This window comes from Schistocerca serialis, chromosome 1 (assembly GCF_023864345.2).
Source record: "Schistocerca serialis cubense isolate TAMUIC-IGC-003099 chromosome 1, iqSchSeri2.2, whole genome shotgun sequence".
NCBI lineage: Eukaryota > Metazoa > Arthropoda > Insecta > Orthoptera > Acrididae > Schistocerca > Schistocerca serialis.
The window spans coordinates 1,112,628,023-1,112,644,910 of NC_064638.1; the positions used below are offsets into that span (position 1 = coordinate 1,112,628,023).

The window sequence follows — 16,888 nt, forward strand, 5'->3', positions numbered from 1 at the left end:
TAGCATCCGATGCACATAGTACAGAGCCGATATCTTATTAATCCATCCGAAAGGAAGGTTTGTTGAATACATCCCAGTCTAGTTTATTAAAATGACTACGAATTTTTTGTGGTTCGGTTCTCTCTTACGGGGCAAACCAGTATGTCACTTGTTTTAGGTGTGTACAAGTGTATTCTTTCTTTTATCAATGACACTGATTTGATCCTAAATTACCCATCCATCGTTGCTTTTAATTCCGACGTCAGTGTTAAACATGATCAAAATTCTTCTGGATGCTGCAACGTGTAATTGTATAAAATACTAGTCTTGCTGTGAGGAAGGCCTTTGTGATACGGTCGAAACAGTTATCTTAAGTTAATAGTTAAATTACTTTAATAGTTAAATTACTTTACACAATGACACGATAAAACAACTTGGCTACGGTCAAGGAACCTATGCAGTAATGATAAATAAATGTCTAAAGATACGACTATTTTCGTGGCATTGTATGCATTTTGCTCTCTGCGCTCAACTGCGAGTATGAGCTCTCATCTTTCTTATTTCTTCATCAGGAATGTTAATAACGGGCATAACTGCAAACAGTATAAACTACTCTATGTCATCAAAAGAATCTGCACACCTGGCTGAAAATGATCTACAAGTTCGTGGCGCCCTCCATCGGTAATGCTGGAATTCAGTATGGTGTAGGACCTCCAAAAAAATGGCTCTGAGCACTATGGCACTTAACATCTATGGTCATCAGTCACCTAGAAGTTAGAACTACTTAAACCTAACTAACCTAAGGACCTCATACAACACCCAGTCATCACGAGGCAGAGAAAATCCCTGACGCCGCCGGGAATCAAACCCGGGAACCCGGGCGCGGGAAGCGAGAACGCTTCCGCACGACCACGAGCTGCGTACTGTAGGACCTCCGTTAGCTTTGCGACAGTTTCCATTCTCGCAGGCATACGTTCAATGAGGTGCTGGAAGGTTTCTTGGGGAATGGGAGCCCATTCTTCACAGAGTGCTGCACTGAGTAGAGATCTCGGTGTAGGTCGGTGAGGCCTGGCACGAAGTCGGCGTTCCAAAACATCCCTAAGGTGTTCTATAGGCTTCAGGTCAGGACTCCGTGTAGGCCAGTTCATTATAGCGATGTTATTGTCGTGTAACCACTCCACCACAGGTCGTGCATTATGAACAGGTGCTGGATCGTGTTGAAAGATGCAATCACTATCCCTGAATTTTTCTTCAACAGTGGGAACAAGAAGGTGCTTAAAACATCAGTGTAGGCCTGTGCTGTGATAGTGTCAGGCAAAACAACAAGGGGAAGTCCCTTCTACGTAAAACACGACCACACCATAACACACGCTGGCAGATAACGTTCATCAGGCATTCTCCATACCCGCACCCAGTCATGGGATCGCCACATTGTGTACCGTGATTCGTCACTACACTCAACGTTTTTCCACTGTTCAATCGCCCAATTTTTACGCTCCTTACGCCAAGCGAGGCGTCGTTTGGCATTTACCGGCGTGACGTGTGGCTTATGAGCAGCCGCTCGACCATGAAATCCAAATTTTCTCACCATCCTCCTAACTGTCACAGTACTTGCAACGGATCCTGATGCAGTTTGGAATTCCTGTGTGATGGTCTGGATAAATGTCTGCCTATTACACATTACGACCCTCTTCAACTGTCTGCGGGGACACAAGTGTGACACAAGTGACCCCCAATCACCTGATTATGTTCGAAGTCTGTGAGTTGCGCGGAGTGCCCAATTCTGCTTCACGATGTCTGACGACTACTGAGGTTGCCGATATGGAGTACCTGGCAGTAGGTGGAGCACAATGCACCTAATATGAAAAACGTACGTTTTTATGGGTGTCCGGATACTTTTGACCACATTAAAATTCATTTGTGTCCATAAGAATCTGTCGTAGCAAGGTAAGTACTAACTACTTTTGAATATATTTTTAAAACGTAGTCACACTCCGTCAAAAATTCATTTCTTTGGTCGAAAGTTCGTGTAAGAACAGCCTTTCGTGGCATTTTTTTAAAGACATTTTTATTGTACTGAGAACAATACACAAAAGAGTAGTAGGCCTATAATCTTAAAACGCTACGCTCACGACATCCTACCGTGCGTGATGCCTCTGAATGGTTTCCAGAGGTTTTTAAAATTCCCGAAGAATGGTAGGGTCAGTGAGTAACAGTAGCAGTTCTGCACCTGAGCAGATACTACGCAGGTCCATTATTGCTACTGCTCCTCACCGACCCCATGGCCGACGTCTTCTCAGGCGTTGCTCTCCCAACTGGATCTCGCCTATCACACTAGGCCTGGGCTGCCGTGGATCGAATTCCAAAGGGCCACGGCAGGTGCCAAGACGCTCCCACCGGTGGGAAAAGCTGCCCCATCCACATTGTGACTGCCGAGCTGCACACCAAGCTATGTGTCGCATTGCCAGCTAGTGTTGGATTCGAGGATAACCACGTAGTGAATAGAATTTCCTGTTAGCATAACTGGAGACAGTGCACTGAAATGAAGAACTGGACATTGTTATTAAACATATGTGACCTTTGAAAGTTCATCGTTTCTTATTCTTATGTGCAGGCTGTACCATATTTAATGGCGTAACCGTATACAATTGATTGTACATGATAATAGAATAAAAATAGTTTCAGTAAACATAGGTCTCCAAATCAAGGCTTTGCGGCCTAATAGGGACTTTGTGTTTACTAACCACCACTGACTTGATTCTTCGTAAGCGTCATCCCATTTAGGAAAAAATATGAATATTATACAACATTAACAAAAATTATTATCGATACTTTTGTGGACGTGTAGGTTTGTTGAATGAGCACGACGACATATCCTAAGAGGTTTCGGGGCAAACTAATCTTGTTGACTTCTAGCCACAATATTTTGGCTGGCAACCGTTCAGCCATCTTCAGGTGTCCGCCACTGGAGACAGTCGGCTTTACAGCAAAAATTGGCGCGGCACCACATGAACATAGGCGGACGTCACAGGAACGTCCTCTATCGAAATCCACGACCTACGAAAATAGTGTTCCATTTTTGGTGCGCAGGCGCATACGTAAAGGTGAAACTACGTGCAAGCCCTCTGGCGGCACTCTTGGTAACGGGGCAAGAAACAAACGTAAGATGTCGCCAGATGCTCACATGAATAAAATATTTTCTGTCAGAATAAATTAAAGAACTCAAATCGTCACGGTTTGTAAGTCCGAAAAGGATCTCGCCGAGAGCAGGAGGCTTTTTTTTTTTTTTTTTTTTTGCTTGGGACCCGTTGATCTCTTTAATCTCTTCTGAGGGAAAACGCTCTTCTGATTGCCGCCTATGCACATGCGTCGCAGCACAGATGTTTGCTATAAAGCCGACACCGTGAACTCATAGTCTCTATTGGCGTACACCTGAAGAAGGCTGAACGGTTGTCAGCCGAAACATTGTGGCAAGAAATCAATAAGATGCAGCTGAAATCCCAGAACCTCATAGAATATTCAGTACGCCGGGAAAACTTCAAGAATCACAACAGCGCGACAACAGTAACATAACTGTACTCGTAATGAACGGAGGTGTTCAAAGTGTCGTCCCTATACCCGAACGCAGGTCTGTACCGCCGACGCAATGAGTTTCGAGTCCTCCCAAATACGCCTGTTTCGATATGCTTGACAAGCACTGACGAGTCTGTGCTCCAATTCCTAAACCGTGTAACCAGCGTGGCCTACACTACACCTGTAAGGTGGTCTCAAACACAGAAATCCTTGGGGTTCAGGTCAGGTGATCTTGAAGGGCACGTTACAGGTCCTCCTCGCCCAGTCTACCTTTCACATATCGGCGCATTAGATGTGGTTTCACCATAGCATCAAAATGTGCCGGTGCTCCATCATGCATGTATTACATGGTCTAGCGTCACTCTGAAGAAACATCCTCACTTAATCCTGCACAAAGGTGCCGCAGAAACCGAAGGTAATTCCGTCCATTGAGTTTGTTTTGGTAATATTCACGGCCAATCAGACGACCATTTAGTACCATTAATTACACATTCAATGAGAGAATTAGGTATAGCTTGTGAGTTGGAGCCTAGATGACTCCAATTGCTACAATTTTACTAATTAAATACATCATCACGAGTGTACTCTGCTTTATCTGTAAATAAAATTTTACTGTGAAATGAAGGGTTGCCAACAGCTTGTTGTGTCATCCACTGACAGATAGTTAGTCTAGGAGCGAAGACCGCCTCCCTAAGACGCTTAGGACTTTGGGGTTGGTACTGGTACACTGCTTTGCAATGCATTCTTCTCCAAACACTGCGATGTTTCATTCGAGGAATTTGGGTGGCCAGTGTCCCTGTCGTGATGCCTGGAGAGTTTTCATCTGTTTCTAGCACCACTTCTTTACGTACATGTGTAATTCGTGCTGCCCTACCCTCTCCCACAGCATATGCAAAGCTCTCACTTTCTCAGACGCGATAATGCTCCTGATGGCTTTGGACAAGGTATCCTTCTTGGTACAAGCGTACAGCCACTCGTGCATTGTCATTAGCCCTTACATACATGAAATGCATACCCGCATACTTCCTAACGATCAGTGTTACCACCAAAACTCCTACAAGACAACTGACGCTCCACAAACATCTGCCATGAGTGCCACTAAAACACGTGTACTCCGCTGTCGTATCCATTGTGTTTACAATTCCACGTCTCGAAAATGTAAACAAAAACTACACTACGGATCAGCACGCGGTGCTCACACAGAATAATGTCAGTGGCAACTAGTAACCACAAAGTCTCAGTTATCTCGTCAACAGTTAGTTAGCGGACCTATGTTTACTGATTCTCTTTCGCTTTTGTACCTTCTATTTTCAACTGTATGCGTTTACGCCATTAATTAAGATACAGCCTCTATGTATACACCTGTAAGTATCTCCCGAGAATTATGAGTATTAGTCATATGCTAAACAACAATACTTAGTGTACACATCAATGAAAACACATTCACATTCAACAGCCTGCATATTCTTGCTGAGGAAATAAATTAAACGTACTTCCCATCCACCGGTTCTATCCCAGGTTGTTGTGGGGTTTTTCTTTTGTTGTAAGGCGATTGTAAATCTTCTCCCAAATGTTCCAAAATGGGATTCCGTCTTCCCCACTGTCACCTCTCTTAGTATTTGGCTGAAGAGTCCGTTTTCTTCAATGGGTCATTGCTGGAAGAATCTCTAAGAAAAATATATTTACTCCATGAAAAATAATCTAAGACGAATTACCCTAATTGGACGAAAAGCGGGGGAAGTGATGTACATGTGCAGACAAACAAATGATTACAGTTTCTGAAAAATTGAGTGATTTATTCGAGAGAAAGAGCGCCACAAATCAAGCAAGTCAGTAAAGGTTTGTTGGTCCACCTCAGGCCCTTACGCGAGCGGTTGTTCGGCTTCACATTGATTGACAGGATTGTTGGGTCTCCTCGTGAGCAATATCGTGCCAAACTCTGTCAAATTAAAGCCATGCATCTTCAACATCCCGTGATGGCTATGGGGTCTTGCCCATAATATTCCAAACGTACACAATTGGGGAGAGATCCGGATACATTGCTGGCCTCGCCCGAAGACTAGCTGTACAAGCTCTCGCCGTGTGCGGACAGGCATTATTTTGCTGAAATGCAAGCCCTTGACGTATTTCTGTACTATAGCCATGCCATGGATGACTGATATGAAAAGAAATGGCACCCCAGACCGTCACTCCCCGTTGTAAAACCGTATGATTGGTGACAGACGGGTTGTTATCCCATCGCTTTTCGGGGTGTCTCTATACACGTCCTCGCTGGTCATGAAAGCTCAGTTCTAAGCGGCACTCATTAATAAAGACAGTTCTAGTCTATTCAATGAGACTGCAGACTAAGCAATTCTGGAGAGGTCTCGGACAGCGATGGGATACCAGCCTAAATGTCGCCCACTATACGACCCGAGAACAAGAATTGATGTTTTGGTCTGCCATTTCTTTTCAAGCACGGCCCCTATGGTTGTCATCCACGACACCCTTACAGCAAAGCGGTAGGTCGACGATATTCTACGCTGTGTTCTAGTGCCTGACGCAGCAAGTCATCCTGGACTTAAAATTCAGCAAAGAAAATGCCCGCCCGCACATGGCGAGATTTCCTACTACATGTCTTCGTGCTTGCCGAACCTTACCCTGGCCGCAAGGTCACCGGATCTCTCCCCAGTTGAGAAAGTCTGGAGCATTATGGGCAGGGCCCTCCAACCAGCTCGGAATTTTGACGATGTAACACGTCAGTTAGTCAGAATCTAGAAAGATATCCCTCAGGAGGAAATCCAATAACTCTATGAACCAAGGCAAAGCCGGATAAGAGTTAGGTTAGAATTCGTGGTGAGTGGATACCAGTGATAAATTCGCTGATGACATTGCTATCCTTAGTAAGAAGAAGAAATATCACTGGATCGGCTGAATGGAATGAACGGTCTAATGAACAGTGCGTATTGATTGGGAGTAAATCGAAGAAAGACGGAAATTATGAGAAGGAGAAGAAATGAGAACAGCGAGAAATTTAACGTCATGTCATGATGTAGATGAAGTTAGAAATTTCTGCTTCCTAGGGAGCAGCATAACTCATAGTGGATGATGCAAAGAGGATATGAAAATGAGAGAAGCACTTCGAAATAGAGCATTCCTGGCCAAGAGAATTCTACTAGTGTCAAACTTGCTGAGGGAATCAGATTAGGAAATGAGACACTTAAAGTAGTAAAGGAGTTTTGCTATTTGGGGAGCAAAATAGCTGATGATGGTCGAAGTAGAGAAGATATAAAATGTAGACTGGCAATGGCAAGGAAAGCATTTCTGAAGAAGAGAAATTTGTTAACATCGATTATAGATTTAAGTGTCAAGAAGTCGTTTCTGAAAGTGTTTGTATAGAGTGTAGCCATGTATGGAAGTGAAACATGGACGATAAATAGTTTGGACAAGAAGAGAATAGAAGCTTTTGAAATGTGGTGCTACAGAAGAATGGTGAAGATTAGATGTGTAGATCAAATGACTAATGAGGAGGTATTGAATAGAATTGGGGAGAAGAGGAGTTTGTGGCACAACTTGACAAGAAGAAGGGACCGGTTGGTAGGGCATGTTCTGAGGCATCAAGGGATCACAAATTTAGCATTGGAGGGCAGCGTGGAGGGTCAAAATTGTAGAGGGAGACCATGAGATGAATACACTAAACAGATACAGAAGGAAGTAAGTTGCAGTAGGCACTGGGAGATGAAGAAGCTTGCAGTGGATAGAGTAGCATGGAGAGCTGCATCAAACCTGTCTCTGGACTGAAGACCACAACAACAACAACAACAACATCAAACATATATGGTAGTGAAATATGGGTTGTGGGAAAACCTGATCAGTAGAGAACTGAAGCATTTAAGATGTGGAAAATTAGGTGGTCTGATAAGATGAGCAATGAGGTTCTCTTCAGAATCGGTTCTCTGTAGAATCGGCGGGGAAAGGAATATTTGGTAAACAATGACGAGAAGCAGAAACAGGATGATAGGGCATATGTTAAGACGTCAATGATCAACACCATGGTAATAGAGGATGGTGTAGAGTGTAAAACCTATAGGGGAAGACAGGGATTGGAATGCATCCAGCAAGTAATGGAGGGCGTAGTCTGCTATTGCTAGTTTGACATGAACAGGTTGGTACAGAAGGGCAATTCGTGGCGGGCTGCATCAGACTAGTCAGAAGACTGATGATTAGAAACAAAAAATTCGGATCCCCAATTTCTGACCAAGGTTCTCCTTAGTTGTAAGACTCGCCTGGTATGTGGCTGAGAAGTCAGAGACTCTACAGTGGATCATTGCTCGAACAGCCTACTTTACCTTTAACGACAAAAAATGAAATGTAATAATAACAATAATAATAATAAATCCAAATTATTGGAAAAACGAGTAGACTAGAAGCAGCGCTGTTACGTCTTTGTGGCTTTACGTTTCATTAATTGTTGCCGTTGTGCAGTAGTATAACCTGCACGTGGGGGAACGCCGTGTGCATGGGCGCCTGGTCTTACTTGTTGGCTAGTTTGGCACGTGCTGGGTCCGGGAAGGCCTCGGCGAGGCCAGCGAGAGCCTCCGGCGAGATCTCGTGGACGCCGTAATAGGAAGTGAAGTTGTACTCGAGCTGCCATTCGTCGGCGTGTGGCGTGTGGTGGTGGTGGTGCTGGTGTTGGTGCTGCTGTTGCTGCTGCTGAACCAGCGCCTCCCGCGCCGCCACCTGCTGCAGGTCCAGGAAGTACTGTGCGTAGTCCAGCACCTGCAATGAGCAGTCTACTTAGTGGGGTGGTGGCCTCACGTGAGGCGTATCTGCTTCCGCAGATGTCGTTTAACAACAAGTCTAGGAAGCAATCAGTGCTGCCTAACACCTGAATTGTCCTCTGTATTAATACTGTGCTTTTCTATCGTTGGGTGTTTGTGCATCTTGGGCAGGTGCAATGGATGACAGTCACCGTAATTCTAGGAAATGCTGAAATTCACTTTTCCCTCTATGTCTAATCCATGTGGACTACAATAATACTGATATACATACGATGTCTCATACTGATTCATGCAACTATAAAGAATAATTCACTATTGTAATATACACAGCTATTCTTTAATATTTCGTATTCACTGTAGTACACTGGAATGTAGTGGGATACACAGTGTGAACCACCTAAAACTTGTACGGTAAATATTGCGGTAATGGAAAGTGCTATTGATGTGCGGTTTTCACAGAATGGTTTAGAGGACGGGGGCTCGTGTTTTTGGCCAATAAACAGATTGTAATAATACACACATCAACAGAAGTCTGCATCACCTCAGTTCCGAGTTCCGGAACCTGTACAAAAAATTGGAATAGAGATCAACATAAACATCATTTCAGCCCTTTTTATTGCTCATGAAACCGACACATTGCATGTTGTACCACCATACAACAAGACCTTCAGAGGTGGTGGTCAAGATTGCTGTACACACCAGCAGAATACAGCACGTCCTCTTGCATTGGCGCATGCCTGTATTCGTCGTGGCATACTGTCCACAAGTTCATCAAGGTACTATTGGTCCAGATTGTCCGAATACTCAACGGTGATTCAGCGTAAATACCTCAGAGTGGTTGGTGGGTCACGTCGCCCACAAACAGCACTTTTCACTCTATCCCAGGCGTGTTCAATAGGGTTCATGACTGGAGAACATGCTGGCCACTCTAGTCGAGCGATGTCGTTAACCTGAAGGAAGTCATTCACAAAATGTGCACGATGGGGGCGCGCATTGTCGTCCATGAAGAGGAATGCCTCGCTAATATGCTGCCGATATGGTTGCACTATCGGTCGGAGGATGGCATTCATCTATCGCACAGCCGTTACGGTGGCTTCTATGACCAACGGCGGCGTACGTCGGCCCCACATAATGCCACTCCAAAACATTAGGAAACCTCCACCATTTTGCACTCGTCTGACGGTGTGTCTAAGGCGTTCAGCCTGACCGGGTTGTCTCCAAAGACGTCTCTGATGACTGTCTGGTTGAAGGCATATGCGACACTCATCAGTGAAGAGAACGTGATGGCAATCCTGAGCGGCCCATTCGGCATGTTGTTGGGCCCATCTGTACCATGCTGCATGGTCTCGTGGTTGCCCATCATGCAGCCTATTGCGCACAGTTTGAGTCGTAACACATCATGTGACTGCACGAAAAGCATTATTCAACATGGTGGTGTTGCTGCCACTGCAGTAGTAGCCCTTGCTTGGTCTGAGAGAGGCGTGTCATCGACAGTTCCTGTCTCTCTGTATCTCCTCCATGTCCGAACAACAATGTTTTGGTTCACTCCGAGTTGCATAGACACTTCCCTTACTGAGAGCCCTTCCTGGCACGAAGTAACACTGCGGACGCGATCGAACCGCAGTATTGACCGTCTAGGCATAGTTGAAGTACGCGATCGAACCGCGGTATTGACCGTCTAGGCATGGCTGAACTACAGACAACGCCAACCGTGTACCTCCTTCCTTGTGGAATGGCGGGAACTGATCTGCTGTCGTAGCCCCTCCGTCTAATGGGTTCTGCTCATGCATGGTTGTTTACATCTTTGGGCGGGTTTAGTGACATCTTTGAACAGTCGAAGGGACTGTGTCTGTGATACAATATCCACAATCGACGTCTGTCTTTAGGAGTTATCGGAACCGGGGTGATGCAAAACGTTTCTAGATGTGTGTACTTAGAAAGTCTATTTTCGTCCTTACATACCCTTTTTTAAATGTAACACTGCCTAGTGACATTAACAAACTAAAAGAGGGTAAATCAGATTGTCAATGGTGTTCATTGCAGGATCGCTTACCAGGTATCGTATTTTCAAATGATCCCACACCGACACTTTTACAAGACCTATGGTAACACTAAGTTAAGAACAACACAAGTGTATACACTAATTACGTGGATCCTGACCAGTAAAGAGACAGTTGACCATCACAGGTTGCATTCGAAACGACAACCAGTAACGGCAATAGACGCTTCCAGTCTGATACGGAAGTACTGCTGCAAATATGACAGCATCTGATCGGAGATGTCCGCACAGGGTGCAATAGTACGTCGTTGCATTTCATCGGATGTCGTTGGTACGGCCTTTGTAGACAGCGTCTTTAAGCTTTCCTCACAGAGTAAAGTCTACAGGAGCCAAATCCAGAGAATGGGTGGGCAGGGTACAGGTCCTCTGCGTCCAATACAACGATTTGGAAACAATACGCGAAGATATGCTGTAGTATTTCGTATTCTATGACAGCCTCAGGTTGGTACCACAGATTCCTCCTAGTCTGCAGCGGGTAGTCTTACAGCATCATTGAAAGATGATCTATTAGGACACTGCTATACTTGTGTGCGATATGTGTTCCGTCTACCAAAAACGGTCATACGACCTGATGGTTCACCATGACACTTTTCATGGACGTTGACTTTCCACCTGACGAAGCCAACGAGTACTGTCAACAGACAAGCAGTTCATGTTTAGGCGGTTTTCCCTGCCATGATAGGTAAATGTGGCTTTATCACTAAACGAGATAAATGATGTATCCGGAGTGTTCTCTCTTAATTCATATGTACAAAAGTTAACACGAGTCTCATAATCGTATCTTCGTAACTCTTGATGGAAAGATATGGGATGAGGGTTGAACCTACGTTGACGGAGAATGCATAGGACACTTGCCTGACCTATACCACCTCCTCATACATTTTCATGGGAGATAACATGCAAATCAGCTGCAACAGCAGCTATAACATTTATTTCTCACTCTCCTGTCGCCATTTGTTTCATTCTGTTACGTCGTCTAGGTATTACACAATCACTCTTCACGTAACTGCCTGAAGAGTTTGGTAAATAACTGCTGAGATGATTGACGTTTATTAGATATGTTGCCTCCTACATTATACAAGAAAGAACTGTATTCTTCCTACACTCTCCATAGACCATGAGCATGTCAACTTATTCTTCACTGGTAAATACCGTTGTCCACTCACGAACTACAGCTTGGGGTGTCACACATTAACTGACAAGCAAGTCGTAATGCATTCAAATAACACACAAGCATACTGTAAGCAAACATAACAACATCGTATATGGTACGGGTTATAGAGAAAAAACAAATGTCAGTGTAGAAACTTCCAAAATGATATCTCGTAAACGACTCGTACTAGAACCCTGCAATAAAAACTATTGACATTGTAATTTACGCATCTTTCAGTGTGTTAGTGTCAATAGGTATTGGTAGACTTAAAACGTGTTTGTATGCACAAAAATACATTTTACAAGTATTGTTACAATCTGTGTAAAGGCAACAAATATGAGCACCTTACTGGCTATCCAATATGTGGAAACGGCACGTCAATATTTGTGGTGCAAGCTCTATGTGATTCACCCTGTATATGTCTTTCTTAATCGTCTCAGTACCTACGTATTTTCAGTAAGGTGTATTACAAGCTGGAGTTTGGAGGCTAGTATGTGCCAACCCTACGAAAAATTTTAAAAATTTCTTAACTGTTGTTGGCTTATATTAACAACATCTAGTTTAAAGATGTACAGATGTGTAAGTGGGACCCAGAACTTGGAAATATCTATAAGCACACTCTTAGAAATGGCAACGTATTTCCAGCAACGCATACTCCCTACAAACGGGGGTCTTACTTTGTGGCAAAGAGGAGAAATATTTTTAAAAATGCGAATTTCAATAAATGTTCTCGACTTTTACTCACTACATGTATTTTAAAGAGATGCTGATGTATATGTAGGATCCTGAACCTAAAACATTGAATATGACCCTTATTGTGAAAAGTCATATCTACTGAGACATCACTTTTCGGATATAGTTTATAGCGAGGGTTAATGTTTGTGCACACGCCTCAAGAGAAGCTGAAACCACTTTTTGCGCCATTGGTTCAACCATTACTACTGTATGTAATTTTGCTATCTGGCGTGGTTACAGTGGATGCAATTATTCTGGATCCTTACGGGCTTCGGCGAAACCTGTCTCTCGTCACGGAGCTGTAATGGGAGATGATTCGTCAAATGGAACAAAAAAAAAAAGCAGTTCTCAGTTGTAACAGAATAAGAAAGTTAGGCCATCCTAATGCCTAGGCTTTGGAGCCAAGTAAAGATCATTGTAATGGAGGTGTAGATTCGTAATTGCGCTGATGTTAATTCTTGCCTCCACCATCGGCTTGCTATTGCAACATTGTTGCGTACATTTTATTATTACAGATTACCTCATCTTCCACGCTCTGTGTCTCAGCTATTATCCTACCAATACGACACTGTTATATGCAATGGATGACTGTCGATTGCCACGCCTTACACGAGCTTTCACATGTAAACGAGTCCGGTATCTCGTTCGACATTAACCGCAAGTAAAAGGAGAGCGAATGTCGTTTCGATTGTGTAGGACTAATTTAATTGCAGCGAAATACTTGCGTGGCACTGTTGTGACTAATTAATCATTTTGAAAAGCTCAACCACCAGTCGTGGCTTCTGGTTGCATCAGAATATGTACGGAATCACCATTTAGGTGAATCTCATACCAAAAATGTAAGCATCTGCTGACGGATGACGATGTCTTTTCCATGGGGTACGATTTTATCCATCAATACAGCTCCCTGTCACTCTGAAAAACCAAAGTCGTACTACAAAGTGTCTAGGAGTTAGGTGAGTGCCAGATGACCTAACAGCGCCAAAACAGACATTTTGTTAAAATTTTTGGGTCTCGTGGATGTGATCGATGCATAAATCTGGAACACATTCTCAGAGTTGAAACCCAAGTCACTGTGTCAAACGCTCAAGGGAATTCGTATTTATAGGAAACTGAGAAATTTTTTAGAAGGCTCCATGATTTATTATGCAGAGTCGAAAGCATAAGCTTGTGTGTGATAGCACCATTCTCGATTAAAAGTAACCAGTCTTTCAAATCCCTCTGTGCAAAAACGATATCATTAGGTTATTTATTGTACCCTCTTTTCCTTTCCGCTAAAATTATTATATTATACCATTTATAAATTTATGTTGTCTGTCTATATATGCATGCACGATTCTTTCTTCACTCAAACGCTAGTCTTAGAAATTTTACTTCAGACCTCCATACTATAAAGCACATTTAGCTACTGTCGAAATAATAGTATGATCCCCTCAATCTACACCTGCACCCGTACGAATTCAAACAAAGAACTTCGAATTTATTTCAATTCACTAAACGATGTAAGAATATATGTTAGACATTCTGAGTGTTTCCAAAATAAAATTTTGACTCTGAAACGGAGTGTGTACCTATCTTACACTTCCATAACAAATTAATACTGTGATTCTTCAGGTACCTGATGATGGGAACGTGGTAGTTTGCCGAAATATTGTACTCGTTTAACACTAACATCCGGCAGTTCAGCCGTGAACTATTTCAACAGATTAAAACTGTCTGTCGTAACGAGACTCGAGCCTGGATCTTTGTGTTTTGCGGGCAAGTTCTCTCCCGTCCGGGTTATTCGATCAGGACTCATAGTTTCATTTTCGGCAGTACCTCTCCTCCTACTTCCAAAACTTCACAAAACGCCCAATTCACTTAGTTTTAATCTGCCAGAAAGTTTCAAATCAGCGCACACTCTTCAGTGGACCGTAAATGAATTCCGGTAACTATCTTCCAGGCTGGTTCTAAGCCCTTTCCCGACAATATCCTTTTTCCAAGAGTGCTACTCCCATAACGCTACCAGGTAAACGTCTGCGAATTTTTGGAAGGTAGGAGAAGTGGTACTGGTAGAAGTAAAGGTATGAGCTTTACTTAAAATAAATAAATAAATAAAAAGAAAGTTAAAAACATAAAATAACACATAGCTCAGTCGGTAGGGCCCTTCGTGACGAAAGACGAAGAACCCAAGTTCAAGTACCGGGCCTGCACATAATTCTAATCTGCCAGAGAGTTTGACTACACTCTTTCGTATTGTCCCTTCAGTGTTTTGTATTGGTACTGTTTCTACCAAACTGCGTCCTACATTGTGTTATTAAAACATAAAATAAAATAAAATAGAACGAAAACCACGACAGCGGCACAGCAGCAACTCACCTTCCCCGTGTCGGTGTCGAACTTGTAGAGGCGAAGCCCCGGGTTGGTCGCAGAGCCGTGGCCCCTGCGAGGGGAGACGGCCGGAGCCACCATAATCCACGACACGGGAACACCTGTTGGCCAAGACAGTCTCCTTCATCATGCCCGCCTCGCCATCACTGTAGCTGGACTAAGCTTTGCGACTATCGTTGCGAGTTCAGCGGTACCCACACGATTATCGCAGTTAACAACAGCATGTAAAGTTCCACAACGTAAACTAAATTAAGATGTAGTTACCAGAAATCATTATCTAGAAACCTTCCTCTGTAATGGTGGAAGGCAAAATCTGAACGTGATCCTAAGCAAGAAAGGGTATTTATGCCTTTTGAGCACTTGAATTACGCTCCGATGCTGCTGTAGCGCCTGTGTGAAGATAGCCGCTTGGAAGGTGTGTCGAAGGGTTTGCATACCCTCAGGCACTAGAGCGCCATTCAGATAACAGGGTTTCAATGTCTCCTTACATTTAAATTTTTGAAGTACGCACCAAAGAGGCGCAGGTGGTACTGAAGCTGTTGCCTAACTGGGGGTCAGTTTTAGAGGAACCCTTTGCAGTATTATCATGCATGTGTCAATGTTGCGTTAGTTTATGGTCCAGCCATGTCATGTTGAAGACAAGAGTGCTCCATCTGCGGATGAACTCTTCAAGCTCGAAACTCGAACGGAACAAGCTGTTTCTCACGCACAGACATACAGGGTGTTTCAAAAATGACCGGTATATTTGAAACAGCAATAAAAACTATACGAGCAGCGATAGAAATACACCGTTTGTTGCAATATGCTTGGGACAACAGTACATTTTCAGGCGGACAAACTTTCGAAATTACAGTAGTTACAATTTTCAACAACAGATGGCGCTGCAAGTGATGTGAAATATATAGAAGACAACGCAGTCTGTGGGTGCGCCATTCTGTACGTCGTCTTTGTACTGTAAGCGTGTGCTGTTCACAACGTGCAAGTGTGCTGTAGACAACATGGTTTATTCCTTAGAACAGAGGATTTTTCTGGTGTTGGAATTCCACCGCCTAGAACACTGTGTTGTTGCAACAAGACGAAGTTTTCAACGGAGGTTTAATGTAACCAAAGGACCGAAAAGCGATACAATAAAGGATCTGTTTGAAAAATTTCAGCGGACTGGGAACGTGACGGATGAACGTGCTGGAAAGGTAGGGCGACCGCGTACGGCAACCACAGAGGGCAACGCGCAGCTAGTGCAGCAGGTGATCCAACAGCGGCCTCGGGTTTCTGTTCGCCGTGTTGCAGCTGCGGTCCTAATGACGCCAACGTCCACGTATCGTCTCATGCGCCAGAGTTTACACCTCTATCCATACAAAATTCAAATGCGGCAACCCCTCAGCGCCGCTACCATTGCTGCACGAGAGACATTCGCTAACGATATAGTGCACAGGATTGATGACGGCGATATGCATGTGGGCAGCATTTGGTTTACTGACGAAGCTTATTTTTACCTGGACGGCTTCGTCAATAAACAGAACTGGCGCATATGGGGAACCGAAAAGCCCCAAGTTGCAGTCCCATCGTCCCTGCATCCTCAAAAAGTACTGGTCTGGGCCGCCATTTCTTCCAAAGGAATCATTGGCCCATTTTTCAGATCCGAAACGATTACTGCATCACGCTATCTGGACATTCTTCGTGAATTAGTGGCGGTACAAACTGCCTTAGACGACACTGCGAACACCTCGTGGTTTATGCAAGATGGTGCCCGGCCACATCACACGGCCGACGTCTTTAATTTCCTGAATGAATATTTCGATGATCGTGTGATTGCTTTGGGCTATCTGAAACATACAGGAGGCGGCGTGGATTGGCCTCCCTATTCGCCAGACATGAACCCCTGTGACTTCTTTCTGTGGGAACACTTGAAAGACCAGGTGTACCGCTAGAATCCAGAAACAATTGAACAGCTGAAGCAGTACATCTCATCTGCATGTGAAGCCATTCCGCCAGACACGTTGTCAAAGGTTTCGGGTAATTTCATTCAGAGACTACGCCATATTATTGCTACGCATGGTGGATGTGTGGAAAATATCGTACTATAGAGTTTCCCAGAACGCAGCGCCATCTGTTGTTGAAAATTGTAACTACTGTAATTTCGAAAGTTTGTCCGCCTGAAAATGTACTGTTGTCCCAAGCATATTGCAACAAAAGGTGTATTTCTATCGCTGCTCGTTTAGTTTTTATTGCCGTTTCAAATATACCGGTCATTTTTGAAAC

General features: G+C 43.9%; 1 protein-coding gene across 1 annotated transcript in view; it reads right to left on the minus strand.

The window, feature by feature from the left end:
* The window catches only part of LOC126459342 (acid sphingomyelinase-like phosphodiesterase 3a), a 586,475-nt gene that overhangs the window by 31,604 nt on the left and 537,983 nt on the right, over positions 1-16,888 (minus strand). The window contains exons 8-9 of the mRNA XM_050095854.1: positions 14,618-14,730; positions 8,069-8,310 (exon numbers count right to left, since the gene is read on the minus strand). Of these exons, the coding sequence (XP_049951811.1) occupies positions 8,069-8,310; positions 14,618-14,730 (355 nt within the window). The remainder of the gene's footprint in view (positions 1-8,068; positions 8,311-14,617; positions 14,731-16,888) is intronic.